Below are 19,269 nucleotides of genomic sequence, written 5' to 3' on the forward strand. Positions count from 1 at the left end.
AAGAACATACGACAAATTGCATTTCCTACGTTTTGTTCCATTTCTTTTTATTCTTTCAGAATTTAAACATATATTTGTTACGTTTGAAGCGCAGGAGTTGCAGCGAAAGTATTCAGAACCTTCTGGGACAGGTTCTGAACCGTTGTCGTGCTCTTAAAGTTAGACACTTCCGATTCGAATCTACCGCAAGTACCGCATTATTTAGGTATTTATGCGCCGCGATGGCCCTTGTTCCAAAAAAATCTAAAATTATTTTCTTAATTTAATATTATATAAACTGTGTTATTTGTATTTTTATTATATAACTGTTGTTATTTATATGTAACACTTGAAGATGTCAAATTTAGATACACACGTCCCTGCGTAACGACGCATTCAAATATAATAGATATTTATTATTTGACTCAAACGCGGCTATTTTCAGGAAGTCGGTTGTGTATCTTAAAACAAGGTGAAAATTATAAAAGTGAGGAAATTTATTAGAGTATTTACTTTATACGATTTCATTTGTCGTGAATCTGTTTATTTGTTGTAATTTCATTTCAAGATGATACACAATCAACCCCCTGGGGGAGGGGGGAAGGCAATTTATGACACTGTGTGTCACATACATATTATACAATGCATTTGAGAGTAGTGGAGTTCACGCTTGTGAACTCGCGCCAATAGGAAAAAAATCAGGTGATCGAAAGACCACGGTGATTGGCTGCCGCGTTGCAGCCTTCACCTTTGCATTACGTGTCACCATCGTCATTCGGTGGCGGTTATGTCAAGTAGAAAAAAAGTGGCGGGACCGGGACAAATGTTTTTTCGGCGGAATTTTCTATGCGCCTGCGCGAGCGTGTCACCGACCACGTGGTCGTCCTCAACAGACTCGTATGCAGAGGCGCGACGCAGGGCGCTTCTTGGAACGAACATTTAATTAATAAGTGAAACCTTGACCGATAAGTGATTCTCATAAGTAAATAGAAATATATCTTCCGTCGAGCTAGATCTTTGTAGCTTAATACTATTTTTGTGTAAATTTTTATACTTTTTCCACTCAAACTGCCCGATTATTATTGGTTTGAAACAGTTTTTGTAATTTTTCGTTGGTATAGAGTAAAATCAATATGTTTAAATTGATAATCGGTTTAACTTTTTGACGCCAATAAACTTTTAAATCACTGTAAAGACTTTATTACGAATAATCATCTTGCCTAGAATAAAATAAAAATTAATTTTTTTATGCTGTCACATTTATGTTAGTATATATGAAACATATATATTAAATAATTCGTTAAGTGTAAATATTATTAGGCATGAGTTTTAGATTATAAATCTTGTACAGATTGAATGTGATCAATTTTATATTTTAACATAATTATTACAATGTACGTACATCTGAAATGGTTTTTGTAATAATAATATATATATTATTTTATTTTCTATGAGCGGCGTTTTTTTTCTCCCAACTTCCAGGTGCAACCAGGTTATATGTACGTGAATGATGACCAAAAGCACCTAGTTAGTGTGCGCACAGCTTCAAACATCGTCACCGTGTCAGCAGGCACTGCAGGCAGTCAGTTGAGTCAGTTAGTCCGATCCGATGTATCGGTCAAACGTGTCGGTCGATATCCCATGTAAACATTACGAGCGTTTTGTCAGTCACCTACGGTAATCTAACATCGCGATAAAACGCGATACAGAGCAGAATGCTACGTGCGAACGTCGATCAGCCTCGCAGATAAGAAGATGTCCCGTTTATGCCAACAAATATGTCTCTGTTGCACAGTGCTGATCACGCTCGCGTGCTTTCTTGTCTCCGCTGAAGATACGTTAAACTTGTGCGGCAAACAATTGAAGAATGAACGCAGGTGATTAACTCCGATCGACGGACCTTTCCTTTGCTGTGCAAATCCGAGTGATATCTGCAACGAAAATTTACTCCCCACGTTTCTTTGTGTCGATGATTCTTATTGCTCTTCTGTATGAAAGGTCCCGCATGATTTTGTATATAACCACAAGACTTGAAGATAAATTGAACGAAAATTTGATTAAATACCTGTTAATCTTCTATCGTCGAAGCCTATCTTCGAGAGAATTTTAAAAACTTCCAACATGTTAGAGTAAACAAGTAAAATACATTATGAGAACACGCACTTTTGAAGGCTATAAAGTCTCTAGAAATTTCTAGGCTTGGAGGATACAATTGGATACAATTGACAAACAATGAGATGATCAATATACGACTTAAAAGTTATAATTGAACAGTAAAATATTAATTATATGTTAGGGATTTGATGTATCTGACTTTTGTGTTTATTAAAACATGTATGTTGTTTCGCCAGTTTGGTGTTTGTCAATACATTGGATGGGAAGATATCAGCCCTGGATGCTAACAACCATGGCAAGATACAATGGACTTCAGATTTTAACAATGGACCGATGTTGTCATCCAGTATTCATCGCAGAGAAGTAAGGAAGTTTCTACAAGAATAATCTTTCAATATTGGATATTGAACGGACAGCTTACCACTTAAATAATGTATTACCTTTTGAGGCAAAACATACCTGAATATAAAGTATTAATTTACAGCTTAACAATAATGGACAATGGGTACGTTTGATCCCATCTTTGAACGGTGGTTTGTATAAATTTGATGGAGAAAATTTAGAAACGGTGCCGGTATCAGCAGATCAGTTATTGCATTCATCGTTTCGCTACTCCAATGATTTAGTCTTCTCTGGTGGTAAAGAACTATATTCTTATGGTAAGATTTACTATTTTTTTACTATTTAAATTTATTTTTATTAAATAGGTTTTCTATAATGAATATATATATATATATATATATATATATATACAATAATATTTCCTCTGTAAAATAGGCGTGTCACCCAATACAGGAGAAATTTTGTACCAATGTAACGTTTCTGGATGCAAGAACAACACAGATCGTCAAGATTACGTGGAACAGGATGTACTTGTTATTCAACGTTTTCAGCAAACTGTGCGAGCTGTAGAAGCTCGTACAGGTAATGAAAGGTAAACTAAATACATTTCACAATCCTATTTTCAATTAAAAAATAAGATATGTGCCAAATAATATCATTGTTTGAAGATGGAACTTCAGCGTTGGACAATATGATTTAGAAATAGTACCTCCTGATGTTTTTTGTCCCAATGAAGTTATTGCTTCAGATATGGAAATCAAAGTGATTATTCCAGAAGGTTTGATTTGGGCTATCAATAAAAACAATCCTACCGTTAAGTTATGGACATGCAAGGTATAATAATATACAAGTGTAACTATAATTTTTAATATGCAAAATTTTTAATGTGATAAAAATATTTTTTTTTTTAGTTTGATTCTCCAATTGTTACAATATGGCGCGAGGACGCATCCAAAATTTCTATAACTCCAGGAGCTTTGGAAAAAATTAACTTATTTGACAGTAAGCAGTGGGCCTGGGGATCGGAAAATTCTGCAGTTGCACCAGGCTTATATTTAGGCATGCATGAGAGACAATTATATGTGCAGGAAAATCACAATAACAAAAATTCGATCTATGTTCAACACATAAAATATCCATGGCAGCCATATCCAGCAGCTAGTAAGCTCAATTGAACTTTCTCAGACATCTCATATTATATTAGACTCTATATTTGCAAAATTGAGATTTATTATTAATACTTTTAAAATTTCAGTAACTGCCGTTACAGATACTTTGGCAGATAATAATAACAATGATGAAGTTTCCATTATTGAAGCAAATGAAGCACAGAATGCAATAGCATTGTCTGTATTATACAATTCAGAATATATTAATGGTATGTAATACTTAAACATGCCAATATCTTTAAAATTGCTAATATGATTATGAAAATAGAATATGATTATGAATAAAGAATAATAGATATGGACAAATTTATGATTATGAATTCATACGTCCACAGGTAATGGATTTTACTTATATTTAAACGATCAATTAACTAACGATCAGCAATGTAATCGTAGCAATTCTGATACTTTATACATCACGGAAAAATCTATGCTAAATTATACTCAAAGGGAAGATAATGCTCAAATTACACAGCCACTTTGGCATTGGTGGTAAGTTTCTTTAAGTTCTAATCATTTATAAAATATATTATTTATTAAGTTTAATTTTGTTTTGTTACCAGGAGAGAAATTTTAATATTTGTGTTTACAACTGCCCTTCTATTGAATTTTATGTCAACACGACGTTTATTAAAAGCAAGGACAACTACTACAGATGTCTTACTTCCGGTAAATAAATCAATAAACCGTATAATCATTTATATTCTTCTTTTTACCTTCTTATTTTGTTATTTCGATACCTATCTTTTTCTTTTTATATTTTATTTTAAATTAAATGAGTACTATGTTTCAGCCTTTGATAGTTGAAAGACAAATAGAAACCAAAAGAAGTGATAGCACTAATGATGATAGTGAAAATGTGAATAACTTTAAGTCGCATTACTTAACGGATTTTGAACCAGTTGATTGTTTGGGTAAAGGAGGCTATGGTGTGGTTTTTGAAGCCAGAAACAAAATCGATGATTGTAATTATGCTATTAAAAGAATTGCCTTGTCAAATAGGTCAGTACTCAATTATTTTCTTTTCTTTTTGGCTGTATACAGTACATTCTTAAGTAAAATTTAAATAGTAAACAGTACTTATTTTTTTCTAAATGCTAACATTAAAAAAAATGATTTTTTGTTCTTTTATTCTATTGATACAAACAACAAACTATATTATTACAAAAATCATACTAAATGTATGATTTTTGTAATAATATAATCTGTTAAGGCTCTCCTAAATTTACAGAATAATCAATTAGTATCTAGTTGCACTCGCACTTACTTAAAGTACAATCATAACAATAGGATTTTAACTGGATAAGAATTTTATAAAGAAATACTATTGCAGCCAAGATTCAAGAGAGCGCGTACTGAGAGAGGTAAAAGCATTAGCTAAACTGGATCATCACAATATTGTGAGGTACTTTCACGCTTGGTTGGAGTGTCCTCCTAGTGGATGGCAAGAAGAGCACGATCAACACTGGATTGATAAATTAAAATGTTCAACTGACTTTCTTTCGGAAACAACTCAGACCGAGACAAAGCCTAATTCTGTATACATTGATGTTTCACAAACCGATCAGTCCTCTGTAGAAAGTGCCAATGAAGATTTAGAATTCAATAACATGGACGCGAACGATGATTCATACATTACGTTTGAAAGATCAAACGAAAGGCAGGATGACAACTCGTTTTGCATTAACAATTGCAGTACCGATACTTCAGACTTGTCCTCTTCGAGTAGTATAACTGAAAAGGAGTTGCCTAATGTTAATGAAACCGATCATTCCGAAAGTATCGTGTTTGAAGAAACTGATAATAATACCGCGGCGAAAGAAACGGCAAAAGATACTGCGGCGGCAACAGGACGCAAACGCCAAAAATCGTTTTTCTTAGACTTAAATAAGATGCCGAACACCCAGAAGTCGGCGAAAATGTTCCTATACATACAAATGCAGCTGTGCCAAAGACTCAGTCTGAGAGAGTGGCTAAAGCAGCATACGTCAAGAGATTTTTCTCGGGTACTAAATATTTTTCAACAAATAGTGGATGCTGTGGAGTATGTGCATTTGCAGGGATTAATTCATCGAGATTTAAAGGTAATGCCTGTCTTAGAATATAGATAACAAAAATCTATTTTATTTTTTACTTTGTAATAAAAAAAATTTGTTTCTAGCCATCAAATATATTTTTCGCTTATGACGATAAGATAAAGATCGGCGATTTTGGTCTCGTGACCGCGATGACTGAGGGTTACGATAGGGCTCATACACCTGCGGCTGAAAATGAGACTGTTTCTTTAAAAAACAATGTGCATACTGCATGTGTTGGCACACACTTATATATGTCACCTGAACAGATAAACGGTAAAATTTACAACTATAAAGTGGATATTTACTCCTTGGGAATAATCTTTTTTGAGCTTCTTACACCATTTTTTACTGACATGGAGAGAATAGTGGCGCTATCGAATCTAAAAAAGTCCATTTTTCCGAAAGATTTTGCGGAGAACTATCCTGCTGAGGTAAAAAAATTAATAGAATATATCAATTCTATTATCCCGTGTATTACATTTTGTATATAATACATTAATTAGAATTATTGTTAGATAATAAATATCTCTGTTGCAGTACAATTTGCTCAAAATGATGTTGGATGAGGATCCCATTAAGCGACCTACAACTTTAGGTATTAAAGCAAAACCTCCTTTGCAGAATTATGAAAAAGTTAGTTTAAATATAGATCCAGATTCAAAGTGGCATTATGAACTGCCGCAACTGACTAGACATTCCTCTGTGACTGGCAGTAACAGTAGCAATGAATTGCCAGAGAAATAAATCAAGTGTTCATCTTATTTTATATCAAATATTTTTGACATTCTATCATTACTTATTAAGTAAAGAGTTTATTTTCCTCTTATAATTCCTTAAGTTTATCACTTAATTATTCTTCTATTAATTTGCCATCATGTACATGTCATAGAACTTTTATACAACAATTGTATATAATATTTGATACAACAATTTAGATAAGAATGCTACTGGAACTTTTCGTCAAAATTGTTTTTTAAGAAATAACTTTTATTTTAATAGCAAATACAATTGTGATCATTATATCATCCTTACGAACATAGAATCATCTCCATTATCTTAAAAAACTATTTATTATAAACATATACAATATGCAATCACTATTTTGTTAATGATTATGTAAATTTACTCTTTACGAGGCTGTAATAAAAAATGTGTAAACATTATTTTTTAAATACAAGATTATCACAAGGATTTGGTTGCCGTGATTTCTTTAGATTGTAAAACCTTTTATATCTATCATGATCATCTTCCTTTATCTCTTTCTTTATATCTGTCCTTATCTCTTGCAAAATCTGATAGCAGTTAAATCTATTGTTCTGCCTGATTAACTAAAATATATCTGTAGATTATAAAATCTCAATCCAAATATTGGATTTTTTATTTAAAAATTTTTATAACTCGAAATATAAATATATCCAAGTACTATAATTATAAGCGTTCTAATGAGCGCGGGTTCGTCAAAGCGATTATGCGATTGGATCGTGACGTTCTCGCATGCACACGAGAGTACCACGAGTACAGTGTGGTACAGTACTCCGAAACCTCTTTGCCCGCTTTGCCGTTGACGTGCGTTGACGGCAGTTGACGGTGAGTTAATTCGAATATGCCGGTCTGGCGCAAACGAGGTTGGAGTTACATTTGATGTTTTCTACTTACATCGAAATAATTATAGCAAGCTTATGTAAGTACATTATCGAGTATGTGCCGTGATTATGTCAATTCATCGTATGTACATTATTCTACGCTCTTAAAAACATCGCGTTATTATTTCGATGAAAAGTGCACGTTTTCCAGATCTAACCTATAAGGTATCTCCCCTCTAAAATAGTATCACTTGTCACATAATGCGTTGCCTTATTTTTGTAATTTTTAAATTATTTTGTTTTTTATGCATTAAAGGTAGCGTTTGTCTTGTGCTATTTGATACGAGAGATAATTCCAAAGGGATAAAGAACAGCTTCTCTCTTTCAAACTTTCAAGCTCAGGGGCGCGATTCTGTAACTCATTATGCAATATCGTTATCGTTATGTTGTCGTTGTCAGGTATACTATATGATAAAAAAGCGGAATTTACAATATAACGATAACAATACTGCATAACGAGTTACAGAATCGCACTACTGGGCTGCCTTTGAGAATCGTACGCTCTTAGCACTAGACTCTAGAGCATCATTCTATCTTTGTTAATTATGGAAAGTAAGTCTCGTCGAGACTATGAACGTGTTCTGATGTGTTTTGTCCTAAAAACAATTTTTGAGGAATTAACGAGAATTAATTTCTTTGTTAGCATCTTTTAACGACTTTTGTGCCAATTGACTTTTGCGACTGTTGGTTCGTCCTGACAGTATTTAGACAGATTTGCCCAAGTGCCATTAATGGAGAGAAGAAGAAGACTTACGGAAGTTGAACAAGGACAGAACACGCTCATAGCGCTAAGAGCATGATCCTCGAACACAGCCCTATAATCTATAATTCTATATGATACTGTCACTTAAACTGATTTGCGATAACTTACATGTTTATACATATCACCTTTTTTCAGTAATACTTTTAGAAAATAAGGAATATGGCGCTTACAGAAATAGAGCCATTAAAAATGCAGTTAGACTCATTAGAGATGGCTGGGAAAATGGTAGATAAACATATTATTGCAGACAGTAACTTTCCATCCTTAATTAATCTCATGCGATACAATGTGCAAGGTAAGTTATACATTGACTAGATAAAGAAATCCGGAAATATAACTGTAAAAATTAATTAATATTAATGCTAATTTGAAAATAAACTAGCTATGATTAATATATTTCTTCTATAGGTGGGCCAACCGTTAGTGGTCTCGATGATCATGACTATCCTAATTTAAATGGTGTGTCAGTAGCTTTAACAAATATTAATCAAATAAAGATACATAGCAAAATTCCTTTGCCTTCTGAAGTGATGGAACACTTTGGCCGTATCCTTTCTACATCTTTTAAAATAGTGAAAGCAAATATATATCAATTTATTGTCCCCAAAATAGATTACATATTTACTCCTTTTACTTACAATCGTCAACTTTTTAATCAACCTTTTATAACTGAAACATGGGACGAGAGTCGAGACTGATTACGGATCAGTTTTTTAATATTAATCAAATATATTAAAACCTTATTAAAAATATAGATATGCAATGCCATTGCATGATGGGCCTTTTTACGGAAATTTCAAAAGCGTGGCTTACAATTGACAGCGATATTTATCTATGGTCATATGAAAATGAGTAAGTACTAATGTTTTAAATTTTATTGATAAATATAAATTTATATACGCAGAACTAAAATGCTTAAATTTTGCTCTTGTATAGGTCTGATGTCGCTTACTTTGATGGTTTGAATGAAACTATTATAAGCGTAGGTTTAGTAAAGCCTAAGGCAGGAATCTTCCAGAGTTATGTGAAATACTTGTTAATTCTTACAACAACGGTAGAAATAACTATTCTTGGTGTTACGATACCTGATGATGGAGGAGGTAATAATTTATAACAATTCTGTTTATTTGTGTTTGTTAATAATCATCCTTTAAATTTAATCATTGTTCTTTGTATATCCACAGAAATGCAGTTAGTCCCAGAACCGATCTTTACTGTTACTACTGATGGAATAGGAATCACTACAATTGCTAACACCAATAGCGGCAGGATATTTCTCGGTGGTAGAAATGGATCGCTATTTGAAATATATTATCAGGTTGAAAATCTTTAAGAACTTAAAACCGAGATCTATTTTAGTGTTCTTAATTCTTTCACTAATGATTTTTTTCGCATATAGGCAGAGAGCAGCTGGTTTGGCAAACGATGTAAAAAAGTTAATCATTCAGAAGGTCCATTGTCATTCCTGGTACCGTCATTTGTCACTATAGCACTGTCAGAGGAAGAAGCTATAATACAGATATCTGTGGACGATTCACGTAATATTTTGTACACTTTGGGTGATAGAGGTACAATCACGGTTTGGGATATTGATAATGGTGGCGCATCTAAAATTACTTCATTATCTCAAGCTTCCCTGGTACAGATTGCTGTCCATGTTGTTAAGTAAGTGATCTTTTGTTAATAGTTTAATATAATATCTAATATTATATATAATATTTGCATGAATCGAGAATCAATACAACTTCTTTCTCTCAGAACTCTGGATAGCAACAATTTTCGACCTCTTGTAAGCATATCAGCCATAATGGAATCCGAATCGGTACATTTGAATTTGGTCGTTGTTGCTGCAACGGGAACACGTTTCTACTTCAGCTGCACCTCAATTACAAATCCCTCGAGCAGACCACAAGGTTTACAATTGATACATGTCAGGCTGCCACCAGGCTATGCTGCAAATGCTCCAGTAATGAGACCACGAAAAGTGCAAATGGCATATTATCGAAAAGGTAAATTATTTTTTTATAACATAATGTGACTAACACACACACACACACACACACACACACACATTTGATGTGACTCATTGTATTGGAATATTTTCTAGGGACCCTCTTTCTTGTTTGCGGCGGTGACACGGAAACCGCATGGTGTTTAAGCAACGATGCTTATCCATTCACAAATTACTTGGCGGAAACTCAGAGTATTTTGCCTCTTGATAGCCCAGTTTGGGCTATGGAGGAGATCATAAGAGATTCGGCTATACACATAGAAAAGCAAAGCAGTGCTCAGGGTGAGCCTCCTCTATTAGTGCGCCAACATATGGAACCACCAAGGAAATTTATATTTTTAACAGCACAGGTATATAATAGGTACATTTTTATCGTATTTATATCAGACATACGCATACATTGTTTATTATTATTCTATTTATTTTGTTACAGGGGGCGATAATTTTAATGCAAGTTCGTCCTGTAGATATATTGAAACAACTTCTCTTAGAACAACGTGGGCCTGATACTGAAGTAGTACGCGCATATTTTCAAACACAATCCCTAGAACAAGCTTGTGCTACGTGCCTAATCTTGGCGACGCTTGAGAGTTCTCAAAATGCTCAGGTAATGATATATTTTTATATATTGTTGCCCGACTAACTCGCGTTTCTGTATTCGCAACCACTCTCGTTCGCACACTCTCATTCACACGGAGAAATGAAAACTCACTGCTTCTCGGAATTAATACATTTATTAGCAACGCTTTTACAAATCTCTTATAACGTAGCGGGCCAAACGACTCGACCGCTCAGCTTCGAATCTCCAGAGCATCCATTTACAAACAATAGCTCGTTGTCAAAAGAATGCTTTGTAACTTCTTTCGATAACAGTTCGATTTGGCTCGAACCTCCGTCTCAGGCGCGGGTGTAACAACATATTATAAAATTTTATTTATATTGGCAGCTTTCCAACAAGCGACACAAGTCGACACAAGTATCGTTTTATCTTTGTTACTCATTGCCAAAAAAGAAAGATAGAACGATGTTTGTGTCGACTTGTATCGCTTGCTGGAAAGCTCTCATTGTATAAGATATTTATATTATGTTCTATATTATATTAGCATTTTTTATGATTATTAGGTGGCGGAATGGGCAACTCGTGCATTCTTCTTATTTGGTGGTCAAAGAATAGCAGGAATATATTCTCCAATTGATATGCATTCTGGTTTTCCTACTATAACTCCAGGTATATTATTGTTCCGTACATTATAGAATTTAAATGTCCGTATAATATTCGATAAACAATTCGATTTATATTAAAAATAAATTTTATCATCGCAGATTTACGCACGTCTACGCCCAGAGTGCCAAGCTTCGATTCTAGAACTCAAGCCTTCCGAACACCCACGCAAATGGGACTTAGCACAGACATTGGTTTGCAACATTTCTCTGCTAAACATAGTGGATTATATTTGTATGTAGGAAGAATACTTCGTCCTATATGGAATGTAAGATGTATAAAACAAGAAACGATAAGTAACAAAAACGTGGTAAGTGATATTAGAGAAAGTTCATTATTGTACGTAATTTTGCAACAAATATTTCCTCAATTGTCTGAACTACTTTGAGACACTGTGTATTATTACTTTTATTTTTGGAACTTTTATGCTTGTAAATTATAAATGTTATTTATCTTTTTCAGATATCCAGTACAGTACCAGCAACACAAATAGCTTGGATCTTAAGTCATTTGCAAGCATTAAGATCTTTCTTGAACAAAAATACGCATATCACAAAACAGTACGTATTTTCTAAAACATGATTTTCTGATATAATAATGCGTGATAATTTGATTAGATTATAATAAGCTAATTAGTAAGCCAATTAAGACTAAAACTAAATACATATACAGGCAAAGCACAAGTAGAGGTATAACAAATGGTTTTGAAACGACCATTCAAAGTCATTTTCAAGAACCAATTGTGGAAGAAAGAAACTCATTGGATGCTTTGAAAGTTTTCATCACTCATGCATGTGAGGTTTTGGGTTTGTGGAAAATATTATGCGAGAATCAACTAAATAACATCGTCAATTGTCTATCAAAGGTAGTTACTATTTAATTTTAGTTAAACTTTCTGGAGAAAGATTTTATTTCAAATTAAAATCTATGGTGATATATTTCAGGATCAAATTACTCAATTTTCTACAGCTACCTTCAGAGATTTGATTTTAATAGGCCACGAAATATCTTCCCTACTCATCGTTCATTTGATTGATAGGTAAGTTAATGAATTTCATAAAAATACTCTAGTAATTAACAGTTAATATCTTGCAGTTATCTTGGAGATAATGCATCAGTGGATTCCGTAAGTGCGAAATTAAGAGAAGTCTGTCCCAATTTATATAGAACCGAAGATGCTGTTTGCTCGAAGGTAACATGAATATATTATCTTTTTTTTTTTCAGAATTATAGTTATCAACATTTGTATATTATAAGAATTATATATAAATATGACTATCTTCATAAATTTAGGCAAATGAAATTCTTCTAAAAGCAAAAGGATGCACAAATCCTGAGGAAAAGGAATGTTATCTGCAATCTGCTTTAACGGTATGTCATATTATTATTTGCGCAACACATGGCACAATGCTTGTTTAATCTTACTTATTTATTAAATATGTACACAGCTTTGTAAAGAGGTAGCACCCAGGTTGAATTTGAATGCAGTGTGCCAACAGTTTGTCACATGTCAATTCTACACGGGTGTACTTGAATTATGTATCTGTTGTGCGGAAAGGATAGATCCCAATAACGCAGCTTCGCATTATTATAAGAACAATGAACCTATAGAGGATCAAGAAGGAAATCTGGCTTTTATGAAACGGTATATAACAACAGTATATATCCTTATGAATACCTACAATTATATTACATACAATAATAATTTAATGCATTTTCATGTTATTTACAGTTTAGAGATTTATAAGGAATTTACCACGATGCTAGATCACTTGTATCACCAGAGCATCTCTAATCCTTTAACGCCAACTATACCGAGCAAGCCAGGACCACCTTTACAAACTGCGTCAAGTGCTGTAGTAATGCCGGCGAAAGAAATTGTATGTAATGTAAGATTTTTTTAATTGTTTGAAATGTGTTCGCTAATATTTTTTTTTTTAGTTACACGAGATCATAGACGATGCACTGCACGCACCATGCGAGACTCTTCATTCTTCTATTTATACTTGGATGATTGATAGAGGACTTCATGGTGAATTGGTTGCCTTTGCTGCACCTTCGCTAGAAACCTACCTCAATCGTGTCAATGCGCCTGAATTACTTTGGCAATTCTACGAAAGAAATAAGAATCACGCTGCTGCAGCAAAAATCTTGGATTCTTTAGCTACCAAAGTCGGGTATGCACACATATTGCTTGTAATATATGATTCTTTTGCAAAGATATAAAAATTTATATTTATTTCTTACAGATCGGAAACATCACTCTCAAAGAGAGTCGAATATCTAGCACGTGCTGTTGTATGTATGCGAAGCGATCAAACTGGATATGCTCCTTATCTTGGAATTTTCTTACGCGAATTAGAAGATAAATTAGAAGTAGCTAGAATGCAGCAACAGGTACATATTTCAAGCTATCGATAATCATGAATCCAATAATTTACAAGGTGGAACATCTGACTTGATAATCTAGATTATATTTCTTTTATATATGCAGTTAAAAAATATCTTGAAAAGGAGGTCTAGGTTGTGAAGTTAAATGCGCCATCATGTATGTCTTAATATTTCAATAAATTTAGGTTATTATGTTAATTAATAATCGTTTGTTTTCTCAAATATTTAACAGATACTTGAGATTATCAGCAATCAGCAAAACCTGTTCGATTCTATGATAGTTACAGATGCAAAATTGAGATTAAATTCCTCATTACTCGATATTACACAGGTTTGTAATTTTAATAGATAAATTTTATCTAAATTTTATTCTCCTTGAGATTCTTATATACAACATTAATTACAGTTATATGAAGAATATGCAGAACCCTTACAACTTTGGGAATGCAAATTGGCTATAATTCATTGCTCGGGTCATCAAGATGACATGTTAATTAAAGGAATTTGGACTAACATAATTGATAATGGTATACAATATTTTACATATTTATAACATTGTAACAATAATTTTCTGAACTTTCTAATGAATTCTTAATGATTATAGAATTAGAAAATGCAACAGAACCATCGAATGAAGATAAAATGACCATCTTAATGTGTAAAATTAAATTACTTGGTCAAGAATATACTGGATCACCGCATTGTTTCCCAATTGGTAATTAAATTTCATACGTATTTGATTTTACATCGATAATCAAGTTTTATGATATTTCTTTCATAAATTCTTTCATTTTTATATTTTAGATTTTCTAGTAAAACAATTGGAAATGAAGGCATGTAAATATAAGGTATCTAATACTAGTATTATTACTTCTTTCTTGGAATTGGGAGTAGCAATGGAAGATCTTTTAGACATTTATGATAAGTAAGTATATCAAATACAAATTTCTGTGTTTTGGTATTGCAAAATGTTCACCTCGTACACGAACTATCTGTCTTCAGAATGATTGGCAAAAATACCCGTATTTGGTTAAATGAAGGCAATGAATTCCATCTAATTGAATCAACAGCGAACTTGGTTAATCATTTCCTTAAAAAAATGACCATAACGAATAGTTTTGTCAGGTGAGTATTAGCTACAAATTATAATATCTATCGTAAAGGGTAGAAACAAAATAAAACTCAGATTTTTACAAATTAAAGTAGAATATTTTATTTTAAAGAAAAAGAAAGCAAAACATAATTTAAATGAAAATAAATGAATTTTTTAAAATCAAAATTGCAATAAATGAAAATTTCTTTTGCTATTAAAATCGCAATGTTAAACTTGATACTAATTTAAAACTTTCTTTATTGTAGGAGAAAAATAATAACAAAGTGTCAGGATGTTATTTCCAAGTGTTTAACAACTCTCTTTAGTAAACCTAATGGTGGAGAGCTTGAGAGAGAAATAACAAATTTGCGGTCAATCCAAAGTATATTGAATCGTATGTAAAACAACTTTGCTGAGGAAAAGTATATACATATATTATATATACACATATACACATACATTATCATGAAAAGAAAGATGTAAACTTTGTGACTTCTGTTATTTGATATTTTTTCCTGACACAAAAAGCAATGCTATTTATGATACTACTGTTAAATAAATTAATTGCTCAACTTTTATGAATATGAATCAAGAAATATACAATTTCTTCCAGGCAGACTATTACTGCCCAATCTTTTACAAATTTGTAAATTCTAACAATACTATGTACTAATAATATAAAAATGTCGAATATATATATATATATGTGTTTGAAATTACTTCTCCAAATTTGTCATTTAATGTTTTATATAAAAGATACCAAATGCGTCTTGTACAAATAGGTTGATCAAAACTGATGAAATAAAATTGTAAATTTTAAGAATGCAAGTTTTATATTAAAATGTAAATAGTAGTAGTAGTTACAACAAAATAACCTCCGTTTCCATACATTTAATATCACATATATGTACCTACACAAGCAACATCTTACAAGTATCTATTTTGTCACATTATACCCTATCCTTTAACCATACGACACTTTTTAAACTGACAACTGTCGATGTGTGTATGGAATACAGGTCCTGTACAATGTCTGATGAAATCTGAGAAAGGAGATCTTTGTACGAAGTTTGCACACTAAGGCCTGTAAGCTGTTAATTTTCTTTTTTAGGCGATATTGATGTACTCTCAATCGATGGATCATTTTGTTTTTCTTGTCGCATGACTTCTTCAATACTTGCATTGATTTGATTAACGTGTTTGGTGACATATTTTCTATTTCTCCTAATTTTATATCACCTGCATAACAGATTCGCTTTTTTGAAGGAGTTTCATAAATTTCCTCTTTACATTGACTACTTTCTAATTTCACGGATGGTGTACTAGATGATTCAGTATTGTTTATATCAGCCGTACTAAAAAAAATTACATTAAAAATATACAAATATATAATGAAATAAAGGAACTTACAAAAGATTCCAACTAATCATATATGAGATACTGGCATTAGTACCTTCCTATCGGTACATTTGGAAATATTGTTGGCACAGAGTTCGGTTTCAACCGACCACATGAAAAACCAATGGTCTCGATGCAGCTTTTTGTAAAATGTAGGCTGCATATATAACTATATTTCGAAATCCTTGCCACATGTTTTTGAGTATGACCGGAATTAATAAGGGCTTCTTCCCACTTCTTTCGAAGATTCGGGTTCTTTGGAAATCTATTCAGTAATACCAATCAAATTAATGCATTAAAATATATGTTATATTATAACATAAAAATTTAAAAAAACATTTTATATGTCTGATACAAGTAATTTTAACATTTACTTTTTCAAATACAAAATACTCTTTTAAAATGTGACAAATTTTAGGTTAGACTAAGATAAAGTAATAATTTACCCCAAAAATGTTAAGAAAATCTTGTTATCCTCGTTTGCCTTTTTATATCTGGATGATTTGCAACCTTCAACGAAGCAATAAATTACCATTGTCAATGAAATAATTTCACTCGATAAGAAAAATGAACACAATTGAAAAAGTACGGGCCTGATTGCTTCTTATTGCTGCACTGGCTACTAGTCTACTACACTGCACCAGGACCAGTAGGTTGCACTAGTTCGAAAAGTGTACGTACATAATATACATTTAAGCGGGAGAAAATACGAGACTTTCACGCCAATTCACGCTTTAATATAGGTGCATTCCGTTTAACGCATAATGCATTTATCCATGTTTTAACATTCGGTGAACAACAAGGATAAAATGATGCATTATGCACATCGTGCGTGAAACGGGAATGCACTATTGCACTCTCTATGTACAGTTCTTGAACTAGTGCAACAATAGAAAAACTTGCTATTATTTTTCACAGAACTAGAGCCTATCATTATCGTTATACTATATAAAAATTTTTATCGCATTTTATTATTGCCCATCTTACTTCTTCTCCTTTGCTCTACTTTGTCTTTCTTCCGCTCTGCCTTCTTGCCATCTTCTCATCTAGTCATCCCCTTGTCCCTATTCTCCTCAATATCTCTATCACTTTCTTTTTAGGTTAACAAATGTTTTAATGGTTTATAAATTCTATCATGACTTGCAAACTATCACTTTAGAATTTGGAAACTGGATTGTCTCAAACATCTATTGACTTTCAAGTGTTCTTTCATGTTTCAGTGTCGATTGATGCCTTTCGTCAACTACTGTATACTTAAAGAATAAAAATAAGGAACAAATCGTACATCAAGCAGACAAGATTGTGCCATTGTATGAATGTTTGGGGCCCTGAAAAGGGCCATTTGTTATTTCCAGTAGCTGCGAACCAAAGGTTGTTGTCTCGATCGCAATCGGTTTACGATTACGCCTTCTTCTCCGTCTTTTTCGGCAACAGCACCGCTTGAATGTTAGGCAACACTCCACCTTGGGCGATGGTGACGCCCGAGAGCAGCTTGTTCAATTCTTCGTCATTGCGGATGGCGAGCTGCAGGTGACGGGGAATGATCCTGGTCTTCTTGTTATCGCGGGCCGCGTTGCCAGCCAACTCCAACACTTCGGCGGCAAGGTACTCCATCACGGCGGCCAAGTACACCGGGGCACCGGCGCCAACGCGTTCGGCGTAATTTCCCTTTCTCAGCAATCGATGGATACGACCCACGGGGAACTGTAGTCCAGCTCGGTTGGAGCGGCTCTTCGCCTTGCCCTTAATCTTGCCTCCCTTGCCACGTCCAGACATCTTGACTTATTTGAGATTTGAGCGTGAGACGTATCGACACGAACAGTGCGACAGCAGAACGCGATTTGCCTTCGACTGTGCCAGTGGCTCTTATTTATATGCGACGCGTGTCAATAACGTCGACCAATGGCGTGCGAGCGACGCTGCCATTGGCTGCATACTTCTATCAGCTGCTACGACGGTTGATCATACGTTTCTTTGAATATACCACTGCTGAAACCACTTTCAACGTTTCTCATTTTCTTTTTTCATTATTTGAGACAAAATGTAAATAAATAAAATATAAATTATGGATTAAAGATGATTTTTAGATTAATAACCTAATGTTGAAATTAGTCGAAATGTGTCACGTCAAATAGAATGTACATTATGGCACTTTTTGGATTAAAATAATACAAAACGTCATTTTAATTTTGTAATAATAGCTTTAACTTGGTGCTATATTAAGAAAATATAAATACGATTAGTAAAAGTTTACCCCCAGCTAATTTAAGAGCTTGAATCGTAAAAATATGAAGTTTTTAGAATATTTTAAATTGAATTTGATACTTAGACTTAAATTATACTATAATAAAATTAACAAAGTTGTTATAAAACTTTCTTTTATTACAATATATAACACAGAGTAGTTATAAAAATAACGCTATGTTTATAGTACTTGGAATTTATCAGACCGCACTCTAGTAGTGTTGAATTAATAAAAATTAAAATTACTTATAACATTTGTTTTATTATATCACGATAAGTACGTGATTATATTTCAAAGTTTCCAATGTTTCCATAATTGTATTAACTGTCTGTATACGTGAGTCTACGGCGTCCGAGCCGTGTTATCTGTTTGTAACTTACAAATTTGCAAGACTGCCAAAAATTATTAAATAAACGATGTTTATCAAAATGACTATAAAATCGTCAACTACAATATAGACAGACGTTTTGTGAATTTTTTCAGATTTTTTTAAATACTTTAAAGTAGAGAAAAATAGCGTCAAACGTGACAGAGCCACGTATACACTCCGAGGATACAGAAAAAACGTATACAAACGGAGGAAGGGGAGGGGGGGGGGGGTTAAGAAACAAATTTTAACTAAACACAATTACAATGCTAAATTTAATTCAAATGTACATTTTGATACACAGTTCTGGAATATTTGATATAATACCTTTTCATAATAGTTATTTATTTGATACATTAATTTCCAGCAATTTTTTCTATTGCTAGAAATAATTATCAGAGTTTTCTTATGCTTCTCAGTACTTCCTGTAACTTGAGCTTGGCTAATAAATTA

At 33.1% G+C, this 19,269-nt stretch overlaps 4 protein-coding genes across 4 annotated transcripts; 2 read left to right on the forward strand and 2 right to left on the reverse strand.

Moving 5' to 3' along the window:
- The first annotated feature begins 1,523 nt into the window (after nucleotides 1–1,523).
- Nucleotides 1,524–6,874, forward strand: LOC139769008 (eukaryotic translation initiation factor 2-alpha kinase). Its single transcript, XM_071699737.1, has 13 exons — nucleotides 1,524–1,856; nucleotides 2,331–2,457; nucleotides 2,579–2,753; nucleotides 2,872–3,028; nucleotides 3,105–3,270; nucleotides 3,348–3,597; nucleotides 3,692–3,814; nucleotides 3,941–4,097; nucleotides 4,169–4,274; nucleotides 4,399–4,607; nucleotides 4,939–5,689; nucleotides 5,767–6,114; nucleotides 6,221–6,874. Exons 1-13 carry the CDS (start codon nucleotides 1,735–1,737, stop codon nucleotides 6,425–6,427), a joined length of 2,898 nt encoding a protein of 965 aa, XP_071555838.1. The 5' UTR covers nucleotides 1,524–1,734; the 3' UTR covers nucleotides 6,428–6,874.
- A 349-nt stretch (nucleotides 6,875–7,223) lies between these two features.
- On the forward strand, nucleotides 7,224–15,501 carry Nup154 (nuclear pore complex protein Nup154). Its single transcript, XM_071699801.1, has 27 exons — nucleotides 7,224–7,364; nucleotides 8,225–8,384; nucleotides 8,498–8,635; nucleotides 8,845–8,941; nucleotides 9,026–9,189; nucleotides 9,274–9,407; nucleotides 9,489–9,754; nucleotides 9,848–10,098; nucleotides 10,197–10,450; nucleotides 10,534–10,707; nucleotides 11,223–11,328; nucleotides 11,424–11,632; nucleotides 11,785–11,882; nucleotides 11,995–12,187; nucleotides 12,267–12,361; nucleotides 12,418–12,514; nucleotides 12,616–12,693; nucleotides 12,771–12,967; nucleotides 13,055–13,202; nucleotides 13,264–13,499; nucleotides 13,572–13,719; nucleotides 13,946–14,044; nucleotides 14,120–14,240; nucleotides 14,318–14,428; nucleotides 14,518–14,638; nucleotides 14,716–14,838; nucleotides 15,073–15,501. Exons 2-27 carry the CDS (start codon nucleotides 8,249–8,251, stop codon nucleotides 15,206–15,208), a joined length of 3,930 nt encoding a protein of 1,309 aa, XP_071555902.1. The 5' UTR covers nucleotides 7,224–7,364; nucleotides 8,225–8,248; the 3' UTR covers nucleotides 15,209–15,501.
- Nucleotides 15,502–15,682: 181 nt separating this feature from the next.
- LOC139769059 (uncharacterized) lies at nucleotides 15,683–16,844 on the reverse strand. The gene is made up of 3 exons (XM_071699819.1): nucleotides 16,651–16,844; nucleotides 16,260–16,469; nucleotides 15,683–16,161 (listed from the first exon to the last, which is right to left on the reverse strand). Exons 1-3 carry the CDS (start codon nucleotides 16,737–16,739, stop codon nucleotides 15,789–15,791), a joined length of 672 nt encoding a protein of 223 aa, XP_071555920.1. The 5' UTR covers nucleotides 16,740–16,844; the 3' UTR covers nucleotides 15,683–15,788.
- Nucleotides 16,845–17,533: 689 nt separating this feature from the next.
- Nucleotides 17,534–18,679, reverse strand: LOC139769048 (histone H2A-like). The gene has a single exon (XM_071699810.1). The coding sequence runs from the start codon at nucleotides 17,978–17,980 to the stop codon at nucleotides 17,606–17,608; it is 375 nt and encodes a 124-aa protein (XP_071555911.1). The 5' UTR covers nucleotides 17,981–18,679; the 3' UTR covers nucleotides 17,534–17,605.
- Between the last annotated feature and the right edge of the window lie 590 nt (nucleotides 18,680–19,269).

Source organism: Temnothorax nylanderi, unplaced genomic scaffold, assembly GCF_030848795.1.
Source record: "Temnothorax nylanderi isolate EJ_2023f unplaced genomic scaffold, tnyl_v1.0 TNYL_tig0002_pilon, whole genome shotgun sequence".
NCBI lineage: Eukaryota > Metazoa > Arthropoda > Insecta > Hymenoptera > Formicidae > Temnothorax > Temnothorax nylanderi.

Bases quoted from the DNA above. Each gene is read 5' to 3' on its own strand.
- LOC139769059 (XM_071699819.1), bottom strand. From the start codon at position 16,739: ATGGTAATTTATTGCTTCGTTGAAGGTTGCAAATCATCCAGATATAAA. The intron at 16,470-16,650 runs GTAAATTATTAC...ATTACTGAATAG, and splicing joins ATTTTCTTAACATTTTTGGG to ATTTCCAAAGAACCCGAATC. The intron at 16,162-16,259 runs GTACTAATGCCA...AATTTTTTTTAG, and splicing joins CCAAATGTACCGATAGGAAG to TACGGCTGATATAAACAATA.
- Nup154 (XM_071699801.1), top strand. From the start codon at position 8,249: ATGGCGCTTACAGAAATAGAGCCATTAAAAATGCAGTTAGACTCATTA. The intron at 8,942-9,025 runs GTAAGTACTAAT...GCTCTTGTATAG, and splicing joins CTATGGTCATATGAAAATGA to GTCTGATGTCGCTTACTTTG. The intron at 14,241-14,317 runs GTATACAATATT...TAATGATTATAG, and splicing joins GACTAACATAATTGATAATG to AATTAGAAAATGCAACAGAA.
- LOC139769048 (XM_071699810.1), bottom strand. From the start codon at position 17,980: ATGTCTGGACGTGGCAAGGGAGGCAAGATTAAGGGCAAGGCGAAGAGC.
- LOC139769008 (XM_071699737.1), top strand. From the start codon at position 1,735: ATGTCCCGTTTATGCCAACAAATATGTCTCTGTTGCACAGTGCTGATC. The intron at 2,458-2,578 runs GTAAGGAAGTTT...ATTAATTTACAG, and splicing joins CCAGTATTCATCGCAGAGAA to CTTAACAATAATGGACAATG. The intron at 5,690-5,766 runs GTAATGCCTGTC...ATTTGTTTCTAG, and splicing joins TAATTCATCGAGATTTAAAG to CCATCAAATATATTTTTCGC.